The sequence below is a fragment of the Gymnodraco acuticeps genome, unplaced genomic scaffold (assembly GCF_902827175.1).
Source record: "Gymnodraco acuticeps unplaced genomic scaffold, fGymAcu1.1, whole genome shotgun sequence".
Lineage (NCBI taxonomy): Eukaryota > Metazoa > Chordata > Actinopteri > Perciformes > Bathydraconidae > Gymnodraco > Gymnodraco acuticeps.
The window spans coordinates 110,113-133,999 of record NW_022992149.1 but is presented as its reverse complement, the minus strand read 5'-3'; the positions used below and the strand labels follow the sequence as shown (position 1 = coordinate 133,999).

The window sequence follows — 23,887 nt, the reverse complement described above, 5'->3', positions numbered from 1 at the left end:
AGTAGGCCTACTCCTCAAAATGTAAACAGAACGTCTCTGTTCAAACATAATGTTAGCTGTTTCTGTTTACCTTGCCTTGGTTTGTGGTTTGACTAAAATTGTTGATGTGTAACTGAAACTGAATGAAGGCTTTTTTTCAGAATGAGCTCTTCAGCGTCATCTACTGCTCTTTTTGAGATGCACAGGCAGCCTTCATGATGCATATCCAACCTCCTCATATCAACATAACAAATCACACATGTGGAAATGTGATACCTAACTGAGAAGTGTGTGTTTGTTTTGTGTGGCTATTGTTTATGCTGGCTCACTGTCAGGGCTTACTGCTGTGACACTTGAATAGAACATAGGCATTATTAGTAGATAGTATTCTGGGGAAGAATATGTGTGCTGTGTGCACTTTCTATGTCTAAATAAAGACACTATAATTCTGAGCATACCCAAATGCAGCATTCACTTCACTCCTTCATGCCCAGTAACAAGAACACTAAAGTAAATCACATTGAAAATGAGGGAAGAACATCATTCTCTCCTCTGATCTCAGTAGACTCAGAACCAGCCATAAACCCACCCACACTTTTGGCTCTGAGATTTTTTTTAATCAGTTTTGGGCCTGCAGCACATGTGTAGCCTAGTTTAACACTGTGGCCACAAGATGGCAGTGTGTGCTTCAGGGATTCATTATGAACCTTGAACCCCCGAGAAATCATGTATTGAGGACTGGATGTTAAATATTTTATCTCCACAAAAAAAGCTCTCCTGTTGCATTGTGCTGTAACCTAGCAGAGACCCCTTACTTCTGGCTGATCTGACTCACATAACCCAGCAGGGACTAATTACATTTGATAGAGTGAGACTATGGGTGCCAAGGCAGCTGTTTCTTTTTATAAGCCTCTTCATGAGTTTCATTACCATATGTGGCTTGTTTAAAAACCATAACTAATAGAAAGACCACTGTAACAGGCTACTATACATTTTGGAGGGTTGTTGTACAAATGTTGCAGCAGTGGTGTAAAGTTCAGCTTCTAAAATAACTCATAGCCTCGTACAGACAAACATAATAGAACAAGATAACCCCCTGTGGAAGTCAAAGTCACCTGGATTTTCTGATTTAGTCTAAAATTAATCAGAAAATGTACTCTCTTTACTTTTAGCGCTTTTGACTGAAAAAAATGTCCTTGGCAAAAAAAAAAAAAAAATGAATTGCTGCCTATAAAACATTATACATCGCTCTTAACGTGTTTTAAAGTCATGATTAAGCTCACCTTCTTTGGCACAGTCAGCGCGCATGATGGGATGTGCGCTGAAGCCTACACTGGGCAGCAGCAGCGCTCTGCGGCTGATTCCTGGTTTGTAAATCCATGATTGGACAGACTCAGTCACGTTGTCCGTGAAGCTGTCAGTCCAATGCTGCACCATTGTTCCCTCAGCAGCCGGAAGGAGTGCTTGTCAAAGCACAGTTTTACATGCGACAATTGTGCCGGTTAGTCCAATACTAGACCTACTCGGGAAATCCGGCCCCGGTTTTTAATGATCTCACAGCGGTGGAGGATTTCCGCAGAGGGAAAACTGGTTTAGGGGAAAATTGTCAAGTCCACTGAGAGAGGGGCGTCATTGACTGGCTGGAAACTGATGATTTAACGAAATGAATGGTGAGCAATCAGAAATCTTAGGTAATAGGCCTGTAGGCTATTTGAACGCATTGATAGAGGGGGGGGGGGGGGGAGTATTAGCCTGCTTTTTGTTGTTTTTCACGTATTTTCTCTGTTGCATGTAAGTCATTGTTATGTCTTTGCCTGCTGTAGTGTTAAAACTCTTCTGTGCATCACACTTTGTGTGCTTGGGACATGTACTACAACTAAATAGTCATTCAAATGACAAAATACTATGAATACTTCAAGACCACTTTTTTTCTTTGTTACATCCACCATATCGACTATTTAATTGTTCCAATATTAAAAGGTTCAATGCTGCACATGGAATAGAAACAGAGCCCAAAGGGATCCTGCATGTTAGAGCTGCTGTGTCTTTGTGTCAAATGTTGAGGTTTCACATGTGTGGCACATAATACTTGGAACTGGCTGACTGGTAGCGAACTGGCTCAATGCCTGTCATGCAGACCACAGGGAGGAGCATGGTTCCCTGTAGAGCAGTCAGAGTCAGAGAGCTTGTTCCCCTCTCGCCTCCCTGGGGATGCCCCCAATCTTCCCAGCTCTAAAAGGGGACCACAAAGACATTTGGACAACGCTCTGTCAATCATCTAGATACATGAATGCCCAAATTGCAAAGTTTCCCTGACAAGACCTGTGTATCCATAACAAGATACTGACTTTGTGACATACAACATTATAAATCAGACCATTACATTGGTTTGAGACTAATTATTCCTTTTGTGTGTTTTTCACAGAACAGAGGCGGGTCGCTGCAGTGTAATATATTTTGCTTAAGGTAAGACCTAATCTCCTTCTCATTGTCTTAAAATATCATACTGTAAGCCGTCACAACTCATTAACATATTTAATGTATGTATGCCTGCGAGATAGTTGTCGTTCAAAGCTCGCAGAACTGTTGCTACGCTGCCACAAAAGACCTGCTGATAACAAGATATGATGTGATGTTGATGCAGACAACAGTGTTTAGTCAATACAGACAGCTGCGCTATCCTCACTGGATTTTACTGCCTCTGATGTCAAAATGATAAAAAGAGAACATATTCTTTCTAGGGTGTGTTGTATTATGTGTTTGATATTTATTTATTACAGCAAATCAACCATCAGTGCTGCCAAAATGTGAAAACCAGCCTTTGATGGTTCCTATAAAGACTGATGATTTGTGTTTACTGTTTCCGATGAAGCCATGTAGTTTTTATATGTTTACATTAATGTCATCAAATGATGCAGTTATGTGATCTGCTTCTTTCTACGGATTACTCATGAGTATGGCAGCATCTTTCTCCCTCCATGCCTTCTTTATTGATCCTCCGCCAGCCTCTTTTGTCGGAAAAAAAGGCAGCACAAACAGTCCTTCCCTGTGCGAAAGCACACACAACATGCAACCATGCACATGGAAACCACACAACCATTCCCATCTTGTGATTGAGATCTGAAAGGTGGGGGGGGTGGGCGATATCTCTTCTTGTGACTGTGTATTCTTCCTCCTCAATCCATCTGTCTCCTCAATCTATCAGCCCCCAGTCCTCGGAGGAGCAGGATTTAATTAGTACACGTGGCACTGAGTTAAAGGACATTGCAACATTAAGTAGATGTATTTACTTTGGAAAAGCTGCATCATTAAGCTGGCTTATTTGAATAGGAGATCCAGTCATGCTGCTAGTACATACTGTAGCACAGATGGCTAACGCTTGATAACAGTCAATGTTGTCCATTAAAGATTCACAGGAAAGGTGTTATGGCTTAATAACGCTAAGGACAGTTTCCCTGCAGGAGGCTGGTGTGGGTGAATTGCCTACACACAAAGGTTCACATGCATTGCAAAAAACCTTTTGTTTTCTCTTATGAGGGAAAAACAAGAATTAGCAGCTTTATGCTCCACCTTGTAGTCTTGGGATTAACTGAGTGGGGTCAAAGGTCAAATTGTAAATTGATGTGGGGAATTGGATTGTTATTTGGATTAAGGAAGACAATTAAAACAATATTTTGTAGTTGTAAATCCAGAGGAGTTGTTTACATCTTGCTCGATCTTACCATTGGAAAACATTGAGATGGAAAAAAAATGATGGACTAAATCATTCTCTCTTTTTTTTATTTTCAATGATGTTTACAATATATTCATACTAAAAAAATAACTCAATATATATATATATACTGCAAAGAATAATTAAGTTATCTCTCGTTTTGCCTCAAACACAACATATTGTTTTAAAATCTAAAATAATAAACCGTAGGAGTTACAGCATAAATTATTTAAATTATTTATAGATATAGAAATAATATGTTGACAGCTAATTCATAATTGTTATATTCCTGCACACAAAGGGCAGTGTTTGTCAATCCTACTATTTGTTCGTGCTACATTTTATTGTCTGTAATTTAAAATAAAACCTGGCATCTATTTTATTCACCTTATATTTATTCTATTCTGTTCAAAGGATTTTCTTCCAATTACTTGGAATAAAACGACAAGCTAACAGGCAGTTACAGACAGCAACATTTCTGTACACCATCTATTCTATTTTATATGAATATATATATATTGGTTTTTGATCATTGTGAATGTTCTGTGTGACACACAATTCATGTTCTTACAGAACAACAGTTGGCGCTCTCAGTAATTTTACATTCATTCTTTTGCTCACTAATCGTCAATGTTCTATTTCTCTCCCCAAACAACAAATAAAAATTGCAGCATCAATGAGGAACAGGGTTGTAGTGTGAACTAATATGAACCTTTCAGATTAGAGAGCAGCTTTGTGCATCTCAGCAGGGTTCATGGTTTCAATTTAGTTGCTTTTGATGTGACTCTTTTTGTGTCTGTGGCTCCTTCCTGGCTGAGCTCTGGGCTTTCACGGTTCAGGATTGTGCTCTCTTGAGATGTTGCCATGACACCTATTTCCAATCTTTTGTCTGCCGCCAGCTTAATAAACGTTTGGAAAAGGATACACATTTCTGTGCCTTAATTAGTTTTATTTGTCAGTGCCTGGTACTCCACCAAATAAATGCCATAATATATAGCCAGTCTGAGCACAGACATCAACATCTGAAGTTATTCTGTGATATTTTGTTTTATTTTAAAATGTTCTATATTCAGTAATGCCACAGCATTGGAACAGACATTTTAGTAGGTTCAAACTAAGGGAATATGTTATATGTATTTCATTTTCTCAACACATTCTATATATACACCCTTGACTTGTAAGAATGTACAAACCAAACTCTACTTGGAAACACTATCTTTATATTAGACATGGAAACACCCCATTAGATGTTTCATGAGATTCTTACTATTTAGCTTATTCAATGCTTCCCATGGTTTGGTTGTGCTACATGTGACTTGGTTATATGTCGTTGACCACTGTGTGATGCCATTATGAGCAGGTTTCTAATTTATCACAGCTACATTAAACAGTTATGCAAACTTAGACACATATTATGTCTCTTGCTCTGACAGAAGTCTTTGTGATCAAAAGCTTGGATAATACATGTTGCACAATGGAGATGTGTGTGCAAATGTTTTTATCTTTTTTTCTAGTTTAACCAAATGTCTCATTATGTAATCTCTCATAGGCTACCTCATCAACAAAAAGGAATGTAGAAAGCAATCATAGTTCTTCATAAAATAATTTTAAAAAATCGGCGATTGCTGTAATTAAAGAATCAGAATCGGTATTATTACCAAGTAGGTTTATACATACGAGGAATTTGTTTTGGATATATGGTGTGCATACAAAGACCCAGAAAGAAGAATATATAACAAAACAAAATAATATAAAAATACGACTGTTATGACAGCTATTTACATTTTAATTATAATTAAAGAATCCGCACTCCTATTTTTCAATATCTTGGCATAAATTACAATAAAAACTCAAAAAGAACTACATGTTTATGTTTTTGTAGCGTATATTTTGATTATCAGTAACAAAAAAATCGTTCCTACCCATCAAGAATGTATCCATGGTCTATAGGTATTAATGACATATTTAATATATATATAAACTTTGTTCAAATCCTAACTAACAACACATTAAATAACACCTTTTAAATAGGTGTCTACCCTGAGAGCAATTCGTATGGACTTTCTCAGGAAGTATGTTTATCACCATACACTGTAATCACATGCAGTGCTGGCCTACTTCACAAATGTTCTAAGATAACAGTGCAAATGTTTTGCATATACAAATTATTCAAGTTCTCAACATGATACTACTGGCTATATATAAATGATAAGGCTTGTCTGCAGAATATGAACTCCACATCCCACTGCTTTCCCAGCCTGTGTGAGAGATGAAAGCGGCCCCGTATCTCTGAAATGCTTTGGCAACTCGGTCTCTGCCAGCAAAACCGGCTTTTGCGAACTTTCAGGTGGCATGGGAAAATATAGTCATAAATAAAATATAGAGCAATGAATAATTTAAGCGAGCTTTGTGATTGACATGAGGGTGAGGGTACCTGATTATGCTTCTGCACTGTGTGACTTGAATTACAGCAAATCAAAACATTAGTCTGAATGTGGAGTGCTCGTCTGCTCCGGCGTATCTTTATCACTGCTTGTAACAACAAAGACGGCTGAGATGATGGATGTTATGTCTTCTCAAAGATTACACTTCAATTTAAGCATGTAGCTGTATTTCATTAAAACAGTGCTAATGCTGCTTGGTGTGAAAGAAGAAACCATGCCAGGAGTCAAAGGAGTTCACAAGCCTTCAACAAGTTCCTGCCAGAATATCCTCATTTACAGTCACTGATATTTCGAGCTCTTTCTGATTTAATTCAATCGTAAAATCATACTTGTGTTGATGGGTATCTACTAGTCAGAGGCATCGGAGTCACCCTTTGCTCTATCTACACCCATGTGGTTAATAAGAAGCCGCCGTGCTTCCTCTATTGTTCTGTGAGGAGGAAGAACAGATCAATGATTCCCAGCACTGTACTGTAGCTGCAGGAGGCATCACCAGGCTGCAGCTCCTCCGTGTGCTGAGTGTTGAGCAGTGGGCTGCACCCCCCCCCTCCCTTCCCCCTCCCTTTCATGTGTGTGGAGCAGATCTGTCTGCAGCCTCAGGCAAGTGCAAGTTAACAAATGTACAGAGCGTATTTGAAGTCTCATTTGCATAAATCTGTAGATGTCGCTACGTTTCCTTAAATGGATTCCTTTGTGTTTAATTGCTGGATGCTTTTCCCCCCATGTGTGTAGGCAATTCTTTAAAGGCTGCTAAGAATAAAGATGACTGTATTTGTCAATGGATGATTTTTTGTGTATAATTTGTCTATCTGACCTGTATTGCAGTACAATGGAAAAACAAATCCAAATGTTTACTGTCACTGTCACTGAACAACTTGGCAGGTGTTTTTTTGTTATATCCATCTAACATGAGTAATGAGGCCAGTTGCAAATGCAGAAAGAGGTAGTGCATAGATCACATATTTGTACATACAAATATGTAGCTTAACGGCAGCATTTGCACATTGATTTTTGACTACCCTTTGATTTTACCCCTTCTTTGCATACATTCATAATTGGTGTGTGTGGTCCCTACACATTCTCCAGGGAATGACTATGTTTCTGAAGTGTTATTCCCCAACATGCACATACAGATTAAGGCAGATGCCCCCTTGACCTTTTCGAAAAACACTTTTCGACCATGGCCTTTTCATGTATAATTTAGGAATCCATCTCAACCCTGCAAAATAGTGTCAATGAATATATGAGCAGTGTGTTTGTGTTCTCTCTGAGGCGGGGATCCTCCACTGACATCATCTGTATCATAATCATCCAGGCCACAGCCTCTCCTCAGGGGAGTCCAGCTGAGACCTAGTCCCTCTCTCTCTCTTTATATATATCTAGTTATCTCTCTCCCCCTCTCTGCCTAGCTTTCTCTCTCTTTTTCAAGGTTGCTGTGTATGGCTGAGTGTGTCACCAGTGATGGATGAGTTTTAGCACAACCTCAGACTGGCTGCATGGACAGGATCTTTGGTTGTTTCAGTATTTCTCTCTGCTCTGTGATCTCAATAGTTAGTTCTACTGGAGTGCATCACTCAGACTACTACAGTGAACAACAACAAAATAACATAAAAAATAAGAAGAAAGAATTAATGAAAAGATCTGCCAAGCCGTCTGGGCTGTATAATGTGTGCTTCATCACTGTGGAAACGCTAGCCATATTGAATGGCATTGGCATTTGGCACACTCAAATACAGGGCAGGAAGGAAATGTGCAATCCATAGCTATCTGAACCCCCCCACAACCCCACTTTTATCCCCCAGTCCTCCCCCAGTCATTCAAAGAGGAGTCTGATGGTCTTCCTGGAGTAACTGCATCTCCTAAAAACAAGTCATACACATATTGAACGGACTAATTAGAGATTACAAACAGTCATCCAATCTTTCAAAGTAATACCTATGCAAGGTTCATGGAGCACAGGAAAGGTGAGCTCAGGGCAGTTAACAAACTTCGGGCTCTGGATGTCAGTGTTAAGGAGGCAGCTCTGGTATGATGTTTGCTTGGTTCTAAGATGTCTGTACTGTGAGTCTTCCAGGCCTCTGCACCATAAAGCGATAGGAAACGGAGTTTGGTAGAAGACTGCTTGTGTGGCTGGCAGAAAAGTGTATTTGTGTCAAACTGCCAATAAAAATAACATGATCTATGGTACATGTGGGGATGTGGCACAGTCCATAAGAACTTCTATCCACTTAATGTTTATGACCAGCCCAAGTATCGTTCATGCCTTTGGAAATGCACCATGGGTGCACTGCAGTTCTGAATGATGGCAGATGGCTTTATGATCTTTATGCCTCAGCTTCTTAGTAGAGCCGAAATAAGCAGCTGATTGAGACCTGATGGAGCCCCTTGACCGTGGACTTGATTATATAGGTTGAAGAATCTGCCATCTGTGCTGTATGATGTTTTAACATACTGTGAGATAGCTGTGTTAAGTGTTGAGATGTCTGTGATAAAGGTGATAAGTAGTGTGGGGGTGCAATGAATCACCCCTGGTTTATTCCAGGTTTGCCGTTGAAGTTTTGATTTGTGGCCACTGCTGCCAAACAGTTGCTGATGTGTTGACATGAAGCCAGTTCAAAGTCAAATGATTAGGTGAGATCACTCAAGGGTTCATGTAATGATTGCTTTTACAATTTGCATTTTTAATTCAACACATGAATACCCCTGGATGTTGATACCCAGGAAATATTGCAGGAATACTTTTCCTTTCAGGTCATATAAATACAAAGCAATCAGTCTCCTATTTATCTAGTTCCGTAATACAGAAAACAAACAAACCGGATGAATTAACCTTAATGCTTTGTGTTCTTTTCAAAAATGTTACTAATAAGTACTCCTCTATTTTTGCAACAATAGGACACTGTTATGAGATATCGTTAGTATTTACCTTTCATCTTATGAAGTGGGAGTAGGGCAGAACGTTTGCATATGACCTCAATTACATGTATGCATACACAAATGATTTATTCTCAACCTTTTCTTTGTTTAATTTTGTGCCTGCTGTCTTAATTTCATTCTTTGAAATAAGAAAGCCTCTTGAAAGTCGGAGCAAATATAGGTCACCATCACTGGCGCAATGGTGTAAAAAATACCATCTCCTTTATGTTTTACATCTTTATGTAAGAGGGCAGCATATATCAGTGATGTTGGTGGATGAATACAAAAATGACTATCAGGTCATCGAAAAGAACAACAAGGTTGAAAATCACAGATGACTATTGTATGATATGTATTGTCATAATACACATTCGTTGTAGTTATTTTCAGTTCCATTACAGCATTTATCTTAAATTGAGCACAGTAACAAAACCATGCCGTAATCCAGACCAGTTCAGTAGTCCTGCAATATGAACTGTGCCTTTGTAATGTTACTTTGTTTTGTTAGAGATTCATGCGGGGGGGCAACAAAATAAATGAGAGTTTAGCATTTTGCTATCTTTCTGTACTAGACTGAACAACAGGTGTTCCTTTTATTGCGTCTACCCCCTGTTGTGCGTGTATCTTGTTGCTGCTGCTGTTCTGTTGTGATTCTTTATTGTTCTTTGGTCCTCCAGTCCAGATTCAGCCATAATTGCCAGCTTTAATCTTTGAGTGCTCTGCAGATTGAGTCAGTAAACCTCCACTAGCATCCTTTGTGCTGACCGCATGTTTAAAAGCAGCCATTTCAATGGCTTACGACACTCCTAAAAGGGATATAATCCATTAAATAGTATATTATTCCCACTGCTGCTACTGCTATCTCTTCTAACTTCATCATTGTAGCGTGCTCTCTGGAAACACAGCTCTTACTACTTGACATAAGTGTTGCAACTTAAATATAAACATTTTCCTTATTAAATACTACACAAACGTAGGTGACCTAAAATATGTGATTCAGATCAATGATGATGTCTCAAGGTAAAGGGCAAATGGACATACTGATGCTTGCTAATTTGTCTGCGGCTGATTCAGTATACAAGAGAGAGATGCTATGTGCATTGTAAATAAGAGACAATGGTGATAGAGGAAGAGCTCAGTGCTGGCGAGGCGAGGTTCAGTGAGGACACTGGTTAGGATGCAAAACACTGCAGAGTCGGATGACAATTGTTTGTCTTGCCTCAAGGAAACAACACATATCTTTCATATATAAAAATTAGGGCTGTCAGTCGATTAAAATATTTAATCGCGATTAATCGCATGATTGGCCATAGTTAATCGCAAATTAATCGAACATTTTTTATCTGTTCTAAATGTACCTTAGAGGAATATTTTTCAAGTTTGTAATACTCTTATCAACATATGAGTGGACAAATATGCTTTATGCTAATGTTTATTATCATTTGAACAATGACAAATATTCTCATGAATATTAAACACAACCTCTGAACATTACAAATATTCGCCTCAATTCAACCTGGAACCTCTCTCATTCAATAATACAATACAAATTGTGTGTGTGTGTGTGTGTGTGTGTGTGTGTGTGTGTGTGTGTGTGTGTGTGTGTGTGTGTGTGTGTGTGTGTGTGTGTGTGTGTGTGTGTGTGTGTGTGTGTGTGTGTGTGTGTGTGTGTGTGTGTGTGTGTGTGTGTGGGTGTGTGTGTGTGTGTGTGTGTGTGTGTGTGTGTGTGTGTGATCGTTGGAGCTATGTGCCACTCCAGGCATATGCTCGCACGGGAGCTGCCTGGACTCTGCAATCATGTTGCGCACTATTCGTGCTGAGTGTGCTGACTTTCGTACAATGTCCCACTGTCTGGCTTCCGGCATAAAGTCAAGTGCTCGGCGCAGTTGTGGCGAAATGTCGCTCCTCTGTTTTCATTTAAACAGCTCCATATCCGTTAGCGCAGCTAGGTAGCACCAGATGTTAACAACAACAATGCACGTAAGGTCTCTCTCTCGCTCGCTCGGGCCACACATACACACACCCTCCCGGTCCTCCCAACAGCCAGTCGGTGCCTGCCGGTGAGCGTGGAAGTGTGGTCTGCCACAAGCGGGCGGCAGGAGCGGGGCTGTCAGCATCAGCTTGTAGATGGTATTTTAAACTCGATGCGCTCTGAAACTACGGGGCGGCCGAGGACAAAAAATACACATGCGTTAATCGCGTTAAAATCATTAGTGGCGTTCATTTTTTTTGTTGCGTTAACGCTTTATTAACGCGTTAACTTGACAGCCCTAATAAAAATGTCAATAAACATTGACATTTTATAAACTATACCTTTCAAACCCTCATATGGATTTAAATCATGCAGATGGGAGGATTTGAGGAGAATGTCAATAACTATAGTAGCCTATACTTTACTTCTGCGTTGTAGTCTCAGAAACAATCCTCTGGCTGTACAAAAAGCCTCTTTGGATCTATCCTGTATGAGGAAGTGCAGGACCTTTTAGACAAATGGTCCACTTGAGTGTGAAGATTATAATGGCTGTCTGTCTGCACTAGCGTAGGCACCACTAACTCTTCTGGAGAACTTCCTGGCATAGGAAGTGCTGGGATCCCATTCACTACAGTGCGGACATAGGCCTATCGTATTTCTTGAAGGATGACGCATGTTGATATTTTCTAAATAAACATCTTTTGGGTTTATAATCAGATTTATACCAGTTTGTGTAGCTCGATGTGTGTAATTGTGTCTCATTGAATTGGAATTGAATCATCCTTTGATTTCATTTGGTCTTTCCAAGGCATCTAAGCTTTTATTTAGTTGAATGGGCTTTTTGATAGTCCGATTGCGTTGCTGGCATCAGATGTTTCCTTTTCTTTGCTCCATTCTCTCTCCTTTCCACCTCCCTACTCTCCCCCTCCACCTCTTCCTCATTCTCCCCACCGCTTTACTATTCCCCCCTGAATCCCCTCCTCTCTGCATCGTTGAAACAACCCCCCCACCTCCCCCTGCCATCTCTGTTCCCCACTGCCCTGCATCTCCCATACCCCCCTCCCCTTTATCCATTTCTCCAACATTCTGTCTTTCTCCCTCTTTTCTGACCCACCCCCCCATACCTCCTCCATCTACTCGCCCCCCTCCCCGTCCCCAGCTCATGTTGGTAAAAATATCTGCAGACAGCAGGAGCAGAGGCACACCTCTCTCTCTCTCTCTCTCCCTCTCCCCCTCTCTCTCCCCCTCTCTCTCTCTATCTCTCCCCCTCTCTCTCTCTCCTCTCCTCTCCTCTCTCCTCTCTCTCTCATCTCTCTCTCTCTCTCCTCTCTCTCTCTCTCTCTCTCTCTCCTCTCTCTCTCCTCTCTCTCTCTCTCTCTCTCTCTCTCTCTCTCTCTCTCTGTCTCTCTCTCTCTCTCCCCTCTGTCTCTCTCTCTCTCTCTCCCTATCAGACATCCCACCCATGTGATCTCACAGGCTGCCTCTGCTTTGCTCCACTCTGCTCCAGTCAGGCTTCTGCCTTTCCGCCGGCTGCAGCTAATGAGCCTTTGTGTGGCCAGCCAGAGAGAGAGAGAGAGGAGCACAGTGACAGACAGAGAGTTTAACTGAGAGACTGTCCTCTTGCAACAATAAAGCATATGGTGCAGTCAGATCTGGAAAATTACAATCTCTCTCACACTCCTGCACCCTTTTTTTCTTATGCCCGTGGAGCTCAGGGGGTTAGCTGCAAGTCAGTGGACTGAAACAAAATGGGAACCTCTTCAATCATCATGTTTCACCTTTTCTTCTTTTGAATAGCCACGTTTATGATTGTGTGGCTGTGCTGCTCTGAGAAGAGGTGAAAGGACTCACAGTCTGCCAGTGGATACAGGTCAGTTGTTCCTGTGAGGGCCACAGAGGAGTGTCATCTGGTCATCGCAGGACTGATGTGTCATGACTTGTACCAGATGCCATAGGCTTGTTGGCATCACTTGGCATGAGGGTTTTGAGCCTCGTAGTGTCACATTGGTTTTATCGTCACTGTGGGAACATTGTGAATGACGAGGGGAGAAATAATTGTATTCAGAGTGCAAGTGTGCTACGGTGCCGTGAGCGCTGTTGATTAAGGACAGGAGTTGGTTTCCATAGTTGATGTGTGTGCTCAGAGAGGCACACACAGGGAGGGGCTTTCCAAGCTGGCTTTTGCTGCATTATTTTCTCTGAGATGTTCTCCCTTTTACCATACTGATGCTGGCCAGCCATGATTAGTGGTAAGGCAACAGGGAAGACAAAGAAAGAGCTGTTCAGAGAGCAGCAACACTCTTTTGTTTATGGAGCCATGATGAAAGAGGTTACCCACAGCTCTGTGGCTCATGATGTCATGCCCACCCAGTGTCAAGGCTTTACCTCTGATTTCATGCTGTCATTACAGAATGCAAATGAGCTAGCAATGCATTAATCTGAGTAACTGTGATGATCATTTTCTTAGATATGAATTAACCTTGGTGCTATATGAAGAACCCGTATACACATTATGTATCACCGGAAACTCTGCCATATGGGAAAGCACTATTTGTGTGAGAGTATATTAGCATCTCCATGGAAACCACTTTTGGTATCAGAGCCTAGTGCAGCATCAGCAGAGGGCTAAGTCTACGAATAGGTTCCAAATGAAGCTTTCTAATTAGGACCCTCACTAGGAAATGGACTAAAATTAAACAGGTCATTTCTGGTGGAAATTTCCACAAACATATCAAGTGAAGAATGTACTAAATGTGTTTATTTGGTGTTTGATTAACAGCTTCAACATTTGACATCCTACAAGACTCATTATATATATTTCAGGATTAGTTCATTAATTAATGTCATTATGTCTTGTCATAATCACTCAGCAGAGAAAGGGGATTGATGGTTTCTTGTCAGCCAGCTCAGTTATTGGCTTTAGAGAATGTAAAATATGGTTAACTCCTAAGCTTGATTTAATCGGTCGACAGATCGCTGACCACTTTAACGAGATTAAACGTTCAAGTACTGTTTTATGCATACATATAAATACTGTTTTAGCCTCTCAATGACAGATATGTGTTCTGTTTTTCTCTTTTTTATATCATATTTAACTAACTGGTCTTCAAATACATTTAAATACATCACTTTAGAATAGTGGGATGGACATTTATCAATATTTTCTGAAATGTTATCATCAGATTAATCTATGATGGTCATTATTAGTTACTGTCCCAGTTAACTCCTGCTCAGGATGACCTCTTTAGGATTTGAAATACAAATTCATATAATTTCTCTCTGAAAGGAAATCTCTGACTCCTCTCTATACTTCGTCCCAGATGGAGGCTGCCTCACTTTCCTTGGTTGTATGCAGAGTTGTTGACTCTGTATGTTCTCCAAATGCTGGCAGTGCCATGTCTCTGCGCTGAAACCCCAGCCTCCTGGGAACAATGAGAACCAATGAGAACCAATGAGAACCTTGCTGGCAGCGCTAGTCCACTTTGGGTTGCACCTCTTTCTCTCAGGCAGCGTTTGCATCTGTAATGACTCGATAGCAGAGCCCAGATGAAACACTGTGAATGGAACTCCCCCACGAGCTGCTCTGGCAGAAAGACAGAGTGGGACTGGGTGAAGATGCCTGCTGTCTTTACTGATTCCAGTTTGGGAGAGAAAGCAGTGAGGGGAAAGCTGCCAGCCATATCATCCCCTGCACTGTGGTGTTATTGGGTTTATTTTCAAATGTGCCATGACGTTCTAGTTACTATTGTTATTAAAAAGGAAGAGATGACTCTTCATCTAAGCTAGAGTTCATTTTAAACAATGTCTTAAATTATGAATAGCGATTAAATAAGTCCTGTAATATCACAGCCATTACACATTGAATTCTAATGGCACTATATTATTTAAGGGGGTAAAAAGCAGTTATCAAAATATAGTTTGAAAGTCGCAATGCAGTAATTCCAGTGTAATGGTGATTAGTTTTAGTAAAGGTGACGGATGTGCTTGTTGTTTTTCGGTGTAAATGCATCATCAGTCAGAGGTAGTTAATGGCTGTCCTCAATTGAAGTGGCCTGTACACTCCTGTGAAAGTGCTGTAACCACCATTTACATTCACCTTAAATGCCATACAAAGATAGTTATTTTTCACTAAATGTGAACACCACTCTGCCTGATTTAACAATAAAGCTGCTATATATATTATTATAATGACACCATTTAATGGTATTTATAACAAAAGGTTCAGGGATAATATATGTTGGTCCACTTTAAATCTTATTTTAGCATGATTGACTTTAGTGCAGATTGTAAGGCAAATTAGAGCCTTTCACAGTATTTTATTTTTCACTCCGCTCTTCGGTGACTGTGGCTGCCTTCGCTTTTTTTTCCTGTAGAAAGCATCTGACATAACAGAAGCTCATTACAGACATACAGGATGTCACTCATTATCATCGGGCTGCATTATGTACAAATCTTTGGGTTGCACAGATTGTTGCCATGCTTCAATAGCTTCAGGGAATAGCAAGCACATCAGCATGTGTGTGTGCACCTGTTTCAATTGACATAAACATCTATCCTAAAGATGCACGGTTAAGTTGTGTTGCATTATTCTTTTGAAAAAGCTGCAGATATGTTTTTCCCTTTAAGACAGTGTGATGTCCTGTAGGGGGTAGTATAATGTACGTCAGTGGATATTTTAGTTGATCAGAAATGAAATCATCTTATAGTACACAATACTGCAAATAATACAAAAACAGTATATTGTTCAGAATTTCAGAGACCAGGAGCACTGTATTGCATGTTCATCCTGTGTCGTATTTTTCTCAGCCTCTCAATCAAAGACAGTTGAATGAACTTCCTGTTAGGCAGCCGTAGTATGTAATTAGCAGCTTTCTCCTTCCATCTCAGCTCCTTTGTGCCAAGGTGATCATTCGCCCAGGGAACGCCTGGGAGCTGGGATAGCGGCAGGAGAGATTTTCTGTGTGTGTTTGTGTGAAGGGGGGGAGGGTGATGGTAGTCTGGGTCTCATTTCTAATTAAGTGTGTTGAGGATTATGAAGGCCCTAAACTGAATATTAAATAATGTGTGCCCCTCTGCTGTCTTTGGGTTTCAGGTGCAGGTGCAGCGGGCCATGAGTGGAATACTGAAAAGGAAATTTGAGGAGGTGGAAGCCTCCTCCTCCCCCTGCTCTTCCTTGCGGGAGTCTGATTATGAGGTCTCCTGCAGTGAGAGTGGGGATAGCAGTGACAGTGTCAACCCCTCTGCCTCAGGCCCTTTCACCCGTGAGTGTCTCTGTCTTTTAAATTCATTCAGGGAGCTCAGTGCACTATTGACAGTAAGAATAATGTTATAATTTCATCCTGAGGTAAAGAAAGACAAAGCACTGAATTGATATTGAAGAATGGATTAACACTCAGATACAACCTGATTTTGCAGGATGCAGAGAAAGCAGATCTACATGTTTTTTTGATAAGTAAGGAGAATTTAGAGTCATAAAGGAGAGGGGATTACACAAGAAGAGGCTGAGTGATACTGAGAGTCCAGTTGCTGTAATAAAAGGGAAGGATGCACAGGCAGCCTCCCTCATTAGGAACAGCATCAGTTTACAGGCCCAGCCAGATGAATACGCTGCAGTCTCAAGCTGTGCAACACTGGTACCGTGCATGTAAATAATCCACACTCTAAGATTACTAAAATCCTTGTTAGATATTTATGTAAATCATATTGTGAAATGAAAGGTGGGTGCAGTTCTTATTGCATAAACAATACGTTCAGCAAATACACAACACATATTTAAAAAGCTCAGGGCCATAACAATCATATTCTTCATTATTTCTTGATTCATCTCTTTTGCTCTATAAAATGTAGTGATGAAAAAGGCCTTTCAATATTTTCTGAAGCCTATGTTGACAACTTCAAATAACTAGTTTTGACCAACCAAAAAACAACGGAGAAATGCAGTAAACATGACTTAAAACCATTTAATGCATTCAGCTTTAACAGTGACTCAGATGATTACTGAAATATCAAAGTAGTTGGAGATTAATTTACTCTCAACCTCATATTAGATTTCAGCTGCAGCTAAGATTAAAACATATTAACAAGGATTTATCACCTGCAGGTCTACAAAGCCTGTTTTGATTTACATTGAAAAGGTCACAGCTAATATTCAGTGAAGTTCCATAAGACGCCTGCTACTGAGATTTCATTTATTGATGGCTTGAACTGATTTGTAAAAACTGCAGTCCTCATTGAAGATAAACCAACCACAATGCCCCCTGTGCAATTTTAAAACGACACTAAAGACTTATCTAACAACTAAAACAGTGCATTTGTTATTCTTAATGTCTGAAAGGTGAGATAACATTTATTTAATCAGATAATAATGCTGTAGTTTCTTATTTTGCTGGGGGGATACTGAAAGCATCCAGACATGTGGTTTAAAACAAACCTTAATAATATAATTAATAAAGAACAAAATCAATTATTTATTTTTTTGGATAGGATGTGTGTTAATTTGCACAGTTTGCCAAGTGATTGTTTAAATGTATCTTTAATTAAAGTCAACATTACATTAATTTGTTCAATGATGCATCATTTTTTAAATGTGTGTAAATGACATGCAGCTAAGTGACCCCTTCCCACAGCGAGACATAAGTAGGGTGCTGCGTCCCCAGAGGCGGAGCTTAGCCTCTGTCAGCTGCAGCTGCTGGTAGCGAGAGAAGGTCATGTGACAGAAACAAGGAAGCTGTGCACTTTAAAGACACATGTGAAGTGACACAGGTATATGTGCGTATACAGTGATTTACTGTCTTGGCAGACAGATGAAACAATTAATTCCAAGTGGTTTTACACCCCCATGCTGTTGTGTTTGTGAGAAGAGGAAAAACTATCTATAATTATTATTTTTTAGAGTGTTTGTAGAGAAACACTATGATTCACTTGCAAAATATGAAGAAAATAACAGTTAGAATGAAAAATACCTGTGAGATGTTGTTTTCCCTATTTGTTTTTATATGAATAACTTAAAAAAAAGGCTGATTGTAAACACCGTAACATATGTCTTTACACCTAAAACAAGCTGCTAGCTGTTTGCATTTCTCGTAGTAGATAATGAAACACAGTCTGACAGCTCTACATCTCTAATTATATGCATTGTGTGTGTGTGTGTGTGTGTGTGTGTGTGTGTGTGTGTGTGTGTGTGTGTGTGTGTGTGTGTGTGTGTGTGTGTGTGTGTGTGTGTGTGTGGTGTGTGTGTGTGTGTGTGTGTGTGTGTGTGTGTGTGTGTGTGTGTGTGTGTGTGTGTGTGTGTGTGTGTGGTGTGTGTGTGTGTGTGTGTGTGTGTGTGTGTGTGTGTGTGTGTGTGTGTGTGTGTGTGTGTGTGTGTGTGTGTGTGTGTGGGGGGGGCTGTTGGAACCAGATGGTTTCTATTTGTCCTGTCTGTCTAATATGAGCTAAACGCTGGGAACACTGCTTCTGTGAACCAGCACTCTTCATTTCAGGGCCAGGCAGGGGATTAGTTATGCTCCACCGTTGCCCTCCTTCTCTCTCCTTAAAAAGACACACTGAGGACTTGCATGCCAAGCGGAAGCACAGAGATGTGATGAAATCCTTACCTACCAAGCTGTGCTAAGATACTTACATTTAGAAGCTGGCTGTGAAGCTGGCAAAAATGAATTCCTCACATTTTTAAGGACAATAAACTCTGTCCCAGATTTTGCCTGAAAAACATGATTTATCTCAACAGGCTTTACATGGCAATACAACTATTCTACTCAGACATTTTAACAAATAGTTAGGACACATTATAGACATTTAATTATTGACAAATTAGATTAATGAAAGTTCAAAAACAGTTTAATACCACGATGACAAGCACATACAAATAAGATAAGAAGTACTTTATTGATCCCAATGTGGGAAATGTTTGCATTGCAGCAGCATACAAATACATGGCATTGTACAATAACAAATAAAAGACTCAAAATAAACATTCCAAAAATGTAAACATCTCAATAGAAATAAAATAGCATTAAAAAAGAGTAGAAAATATAACTATTTTACAAAATGTTCAGTAACAAGGATATTATATATACATAAGTATGTGAGGAATGAAATATTATTAATATTATATACAATGTACTACCTCTTTTTAACATGACCTTCTTCTTTGGCAGCTGACTCGATATTGAAGAGAGAGAAGCGCCTGCGGACGAGGAGGGTGCATTTTGAGAATGTGACGGTGTACTACTTCAGCCGGCGGCAGGGCTTCACCAGCGTGCCCAGCCAGGGAGGCAGCACACTGGGCATGTCCAACAGGCACAGCTGGATCAGGCAGTACTCCCTTGGAGAATTTGCCGTGGAGCAGGAGAGGATCCACAGAGACATGCTTAGAGATCACCTGAAGGAGGAAAAACTCAATTCAATCAAACTCAGGGTAAATGCTTTGTAATCAGTATCTGAAACTGAGTTATCAGTTAACAGTATCATTCAGCAGATGTCGGCATCAAAGAGCCTACAATTAGTCTTTGTTTAAAACAGAACTGTGTTTTTGTTCTTTTATAAAATGGCTTGAATGTGCTTCATTCTTCTTTTTCAGCTGACTAAGAATGGCACGGTGGAGTCTGAAGAGGCCAACACACTCACAGCAGACGACATTTCTGACGACGATATCGATCTGGACAACACAGAAGTGGACGAGTACTTCTTCCTGCAGCCTCTTACCACTAAAAAGCGCCGGGCCCTGCTGCGCTCCTCTGGGGTCAAGAAGATTGATGTGGAAGAGAAACATGAACTGCGGGCCATCCGGATGTCCAGAGAGGACTGTGGCTGTGATTGCAGGGTCTTCTGTGACCCAGAAACCTGCGCCTGCAGCCTCGCAGGGATCAAGTGCCAGGTAAACCCCATGACACGCATGTCTTCACAATTCAACATAAAACCATACTGCACATTCAAAGGAAAGGGGCAGCCATCAATGACTGATTATTTATTAAAGGTCTCTTATCATGCAAAATGCACTTTTTAATGTCTTTTATACATGAATATGTGTCCCCAGTGTGTAAGGAGACTCACAGTGTCAGAAAACAAAACCCTCTCTCTTTTCCTCCGTACCCACATCTCTAAAAACGGGTGTCCAATGGAGCAGATCCAGATTTTGCTGCGGATATGATGTAATATCGGAAATGTGGGCCGGCTTTACACCCACGGCCCTATCAGAAACGTCGCTATCAGAAACAATGCGTGTCGTGTTTTGGAAGTAATATGGTCTTTGTTTACATTAGTAAGCATGCTAACACTCTGCTAACCTGTACTGGAGAGAGTATGTGTAAAGAAGCAGGATATAAAAAGGTACTCACCTTGTAGAAAACCCGCAAGAGAAAAAGCATTTGAGCTCCATACTGTTTCATAAATAATCCTTGATGTGGTTTTGAACATGATATGGCGTTTCATCACAGCAGCATTTAGAGTATCTGGGTAGAATTCTGATCAGGCCTCTTTTTTTTTTTTTTTTTTTAAAGCTACGGACCCGGAATCAGCACTTCTCTAAAAGGGCTGAAATATAGGGGTATGAGGCATGGCTAGAATGGATGATCTGTTTAGTATTTTGAGCAAAACACTTCATAGACATGTTTTGTATACATTTTTATATATCTGAGACCTATAATACATGCCTAAAAATAGTATAATAGGAAACCTTTAAGAAGCATTAATTATTTGGTATATTCGCGATATTATCATATGAGACAGGTCGTCTGTTGAAAAATAAATGAACAGCCCAGTAAATGTTGTGTTTATCACAGGTGGACCGTATGTCATTTCCATGTGGCTGCACAAAAGAGGGCTGCACCAACGCAACTGGGAGAGTGGAGTTTAATCCCATCCGTGTTCGGACCCACTTCCTGCACACCATAATGAAGCTGGAGCTGGAGAAGAGCCGTGAGCAGCAACAGGCGTCCCCCAACAACGGTTACCGTAGCGAAACCACCGACCTGGGAGTTGGAAACCCTCTGGTTCAGTCCCAGCCAAGGTTGGAGTACTCTATGTCGGACACCATTCCACAGCCTCCCAGCATGCACCTGCAAGCCGCGGACGGGATGGAAGAGCAGCTAGATGACGAGGACGAGGAAGAAGATGAAGAGGAGGAGGAAGAGGAGGAGATTGAGGACGACGATGAGGACGAGGAGGATAGTAGCAGCGTTTGCAGCGGACTGTCTGACTCCAGCACCCAGAGCTTGGCCAACAGCGACTCTGAGGACGACTCTGAGGATGAGGAAGACGAAGAGAAGTCTCAGGGCGTCATGGCGACCCCGCCACTGTCCCACACTGAGGTCGTCCCCTTGTCCTCAGTGCTTTGTTACAGCGATGGCTCTGTGACTCATGATAACAACATGAATGGAAACAATTACTTAATGAACTCGTCTCCGGCTGAGTACTATCAGCTGGGGAGCTCCGCTGAGGTCTCTAACGGACAAACCAGCCGACCCAGTGAACCGTACGGAGAGTCCTTAGCATTCCAAGAGCCAGTTGGCACTAGCAACAGCAGCCCGGCCCAAGGACAACTCAACATGTCTGCCGAGCAGTACACAGACTTCTCTAATCAGGCTGGGGAACAATACACAGCTAATCAACATCTCACGCTGACCAACGTTTCTGTTGCTGCTGCTGCCGCCCCTTTGACCTCCTACACAGATGATCCGGAGAAAAAGCCGTCGTCCAAAGCAGCGTTTGTGGAGCAGCCTGACAGCAAGACACAGTTTGAAAACTACCTGAACAATAACACCCAGGGTTCCTACAGTAGCTTGTGTGTGACAGCTGATCAGTCGCAGCAAGAGTCAGCTGTTAATGGCCATTCTGACATGACCTTACTAGCAAACAACACTAAGAACCTCCCTTTACCAGACCATTGCCCCGAGGTCACAGCCATGTAATGGGCCTCGCCTTTTAAAGTGTTCTTTCATGATCACTTCTGCCTGACCAAGTGGTGTTTTAATAATCATGTGTTTTTTTGCCATTATTTGACCTTAAAATTCAAGCAATTGACAGCACCGTAATACATGTTCATCTGTAACTGCTGTATAAAGCCATAGGGTTGTGATTTAAATGTTTTAATGATTTGCTCCTGAAGGTTTCTCCGCTACAGCGTGTGCTTAAATTGCAAGATGGAACAGATACAAAAAACATTTTAAAGCATCAGTTATGTCATGCCGTGCAATGTATCTTGTAATTTCAGATGTAAAGTTCTAGTTTTAAGCAGATATTGTACCGTAGATGGAACTTTTGTATGTCTACTCTGTCAAATGTGCAAAAAAAGTTTATTGTCTGTTTATGTATTGTTTCTGAATTATGTGTATACTTATATATTGTAAATGTTTTGATAACAATACGCATGCTGATTCTGGGATCTCAGTGAAATGTAGGGGATTGGGGATCTCTTTTGTTTTATATGAAAATGTGTTCATTGTGTGCATTTCTCGTATTCTTTCTGTCACTATTATACGCTTTTCTATGGTTTTGAAAGGCATGAAAAAGCTTGAACTGTTATTTTTATCTTTGGAATACAATATCAATAGCATAAAATGTCAACAGCCTTTTGCACTTATGTGAACTGGTCATGTCGCATGCAGTTGGAAAATGATGGCCCCTAACTCTTTTCTTTCTCCACTGTTCCCTCTTAAAAATAATGTAAATTGCAGGTGCCTCCACGGAACAAAATGTATTCTTTGAAACATTTAGTAAATACAGGGATATTAATAAAGTAGCACTTTGACAAAAATATTGACCCGAGATAATGTGCCAGTATTTAATAAATTAACTGTTTATTGGATTTCTGCTTTTGAACATCATATAAGCCACATTCCAATGTCTCATTACTAAGATGTTTATTTATGGGGATCCAATAATGATGTTGATTTGCTCTATTGAAGTGATAAGTGCAATAGTTTGAGGGCTTTTAATAGGCCTTCCCTTTAAGTGAAGATCTTCAGTAAAGTAGGCTGAAATGTATTTTCAGTTGTCACGGCACTTGATAGTGTGGGTAAAGAACCATTAGTTCAACAATGAATATGCCACAGTTTTGATAATTGTATACAGGAGAGGCAAATGTTCAAGGTTGACAATCAAAGCTCATTATCAGACATGACTCATATCATTAATTAACTGCTACACAATATGACTCACTGACAAAAAGGAAATTGGATTGACTGCTCAACAAAGGGGAGGGGGACTGCAATAATTAAGTGAATAGTACTACTGTTGCTGAAGAGCTTTACCTTGAGCTCTGCACCTGTATGGATACAGATATTTGTGTCTTCTCAAGGCTTGCAAATATCTGCCCGTAACTCATAAGAAGGGTCAACGCTGGGGTTTTGGTGTTTCAAAAGAAGTTGTTTGTACAAAGAAGTGCACAGACTGCTTTCTGGCAATCAGTGGCATCAACATGGCCTACAGAACAGATGAATTGTGCCAAAGCATACAGTGTGAGAAGGCTAGCTACAATGACACTGCATCCGGTTAGAGATCCTGTGTTGGCATTTATTTTCCAGTATTTATTATGAATGATATATATTGAAATGTGTATTTATTGTGGTTTACTAAAAGTCTGTATTGAGTAAATTGCTTCACTATCTTAAAACTGTATTTTGTTCCATGCTGGTTGTGAGTTGTAAAGCTTCATGTGCCTGATTTATTTGAGTATATTTCTTATTCTGTGAAATGCAAACATTTTGCACAAAATGGTACAGTTTTTTTCAATGTGTTTGTTTTTCAAACTGTAGATAGTCAATTTCCTTTTCAGTTGTTTCATGGATTTGAAATTAAAATTGCTAGCCAACGTTGTACAGCTCAGTGATTTCTTAGTGCAAAGCGCCCTCTGCAGATCACAGTGGG

General features: G+C 40.5%; 1 protein-coding gene across 2 annotated transcripts; it reads left to right on the top strand.

Moving 5' to 3' along the window:
- Positions 1 to 1,383: 1,383 nt before the first annotated feature.
- Positions 1,384 to 23,836, top strand: csrnp3 (cysteine-serine-rich nuclear protein 3). Of its 2 annotated transcripts, XM_034204024.1 has the most exons (6): positions 1,384 to 1,649; positions 2,405 to 2,445; positions 16,116 to 16,284; positions 19,180 to 19,439; positions 19,602 to 19,898; positions 20,803 to 23,836. In XM_034204024.1, the coding sequence occupies exons 3-6, from the start codon at positions 16,134 to 16,136 to the stop codon at positions 21,928 to 21,930; spliced, it is 1,836 nt and encodes a 611-aa protein (XP_034059915.1). In that variant the 5' UTR covers positions 1,384 to 1,649; positions 2,405 to 2,445; positions 16,116 to 16,133; the 3' UTR covers positions 21,931 to 23,836. The 2 variants fall into 2 exon arrangements, with proteins under 2 accessions (XP_034059915.1, XP_034059916.1); XM_034204025.1 differs by lacking the exons at positions 1,384 to 1,649; positions 2,405 to 2,445 and adding an exon at positions 12,540 to 12,893.
- Positions 23,837 to 23,887: the final 51 nt, after the last annotated feature.

What these genes read in the sequence shown, in the direction of transcription:
- csrnp3 (XM_034204024.1), top strand. Translation starts at nt 16,134, where the DNA reads ATGAGTGGAATACTGAAAAGGAAATTTGAGGAGGTGGAAGCCTCCTCC. An exon ending in TGCCTCAGGCCCTTTCACCC is followed by an intron (nt 16,285 to 19,179) that starts GTGAGTGTCTCT and finishes CTTCTTTGGCAG; the next exon opens with CTGACTCGATATTGAAGAGA. An exon ending in TCGCAGGGATCAAGTGCCAG is followed by an intron (nt 19,899 to 20,802) that starts GTAAACCCCATG and finishes TGTTTATCACAG; the next exon opens with GTGGACCGTATGTCATTTCC.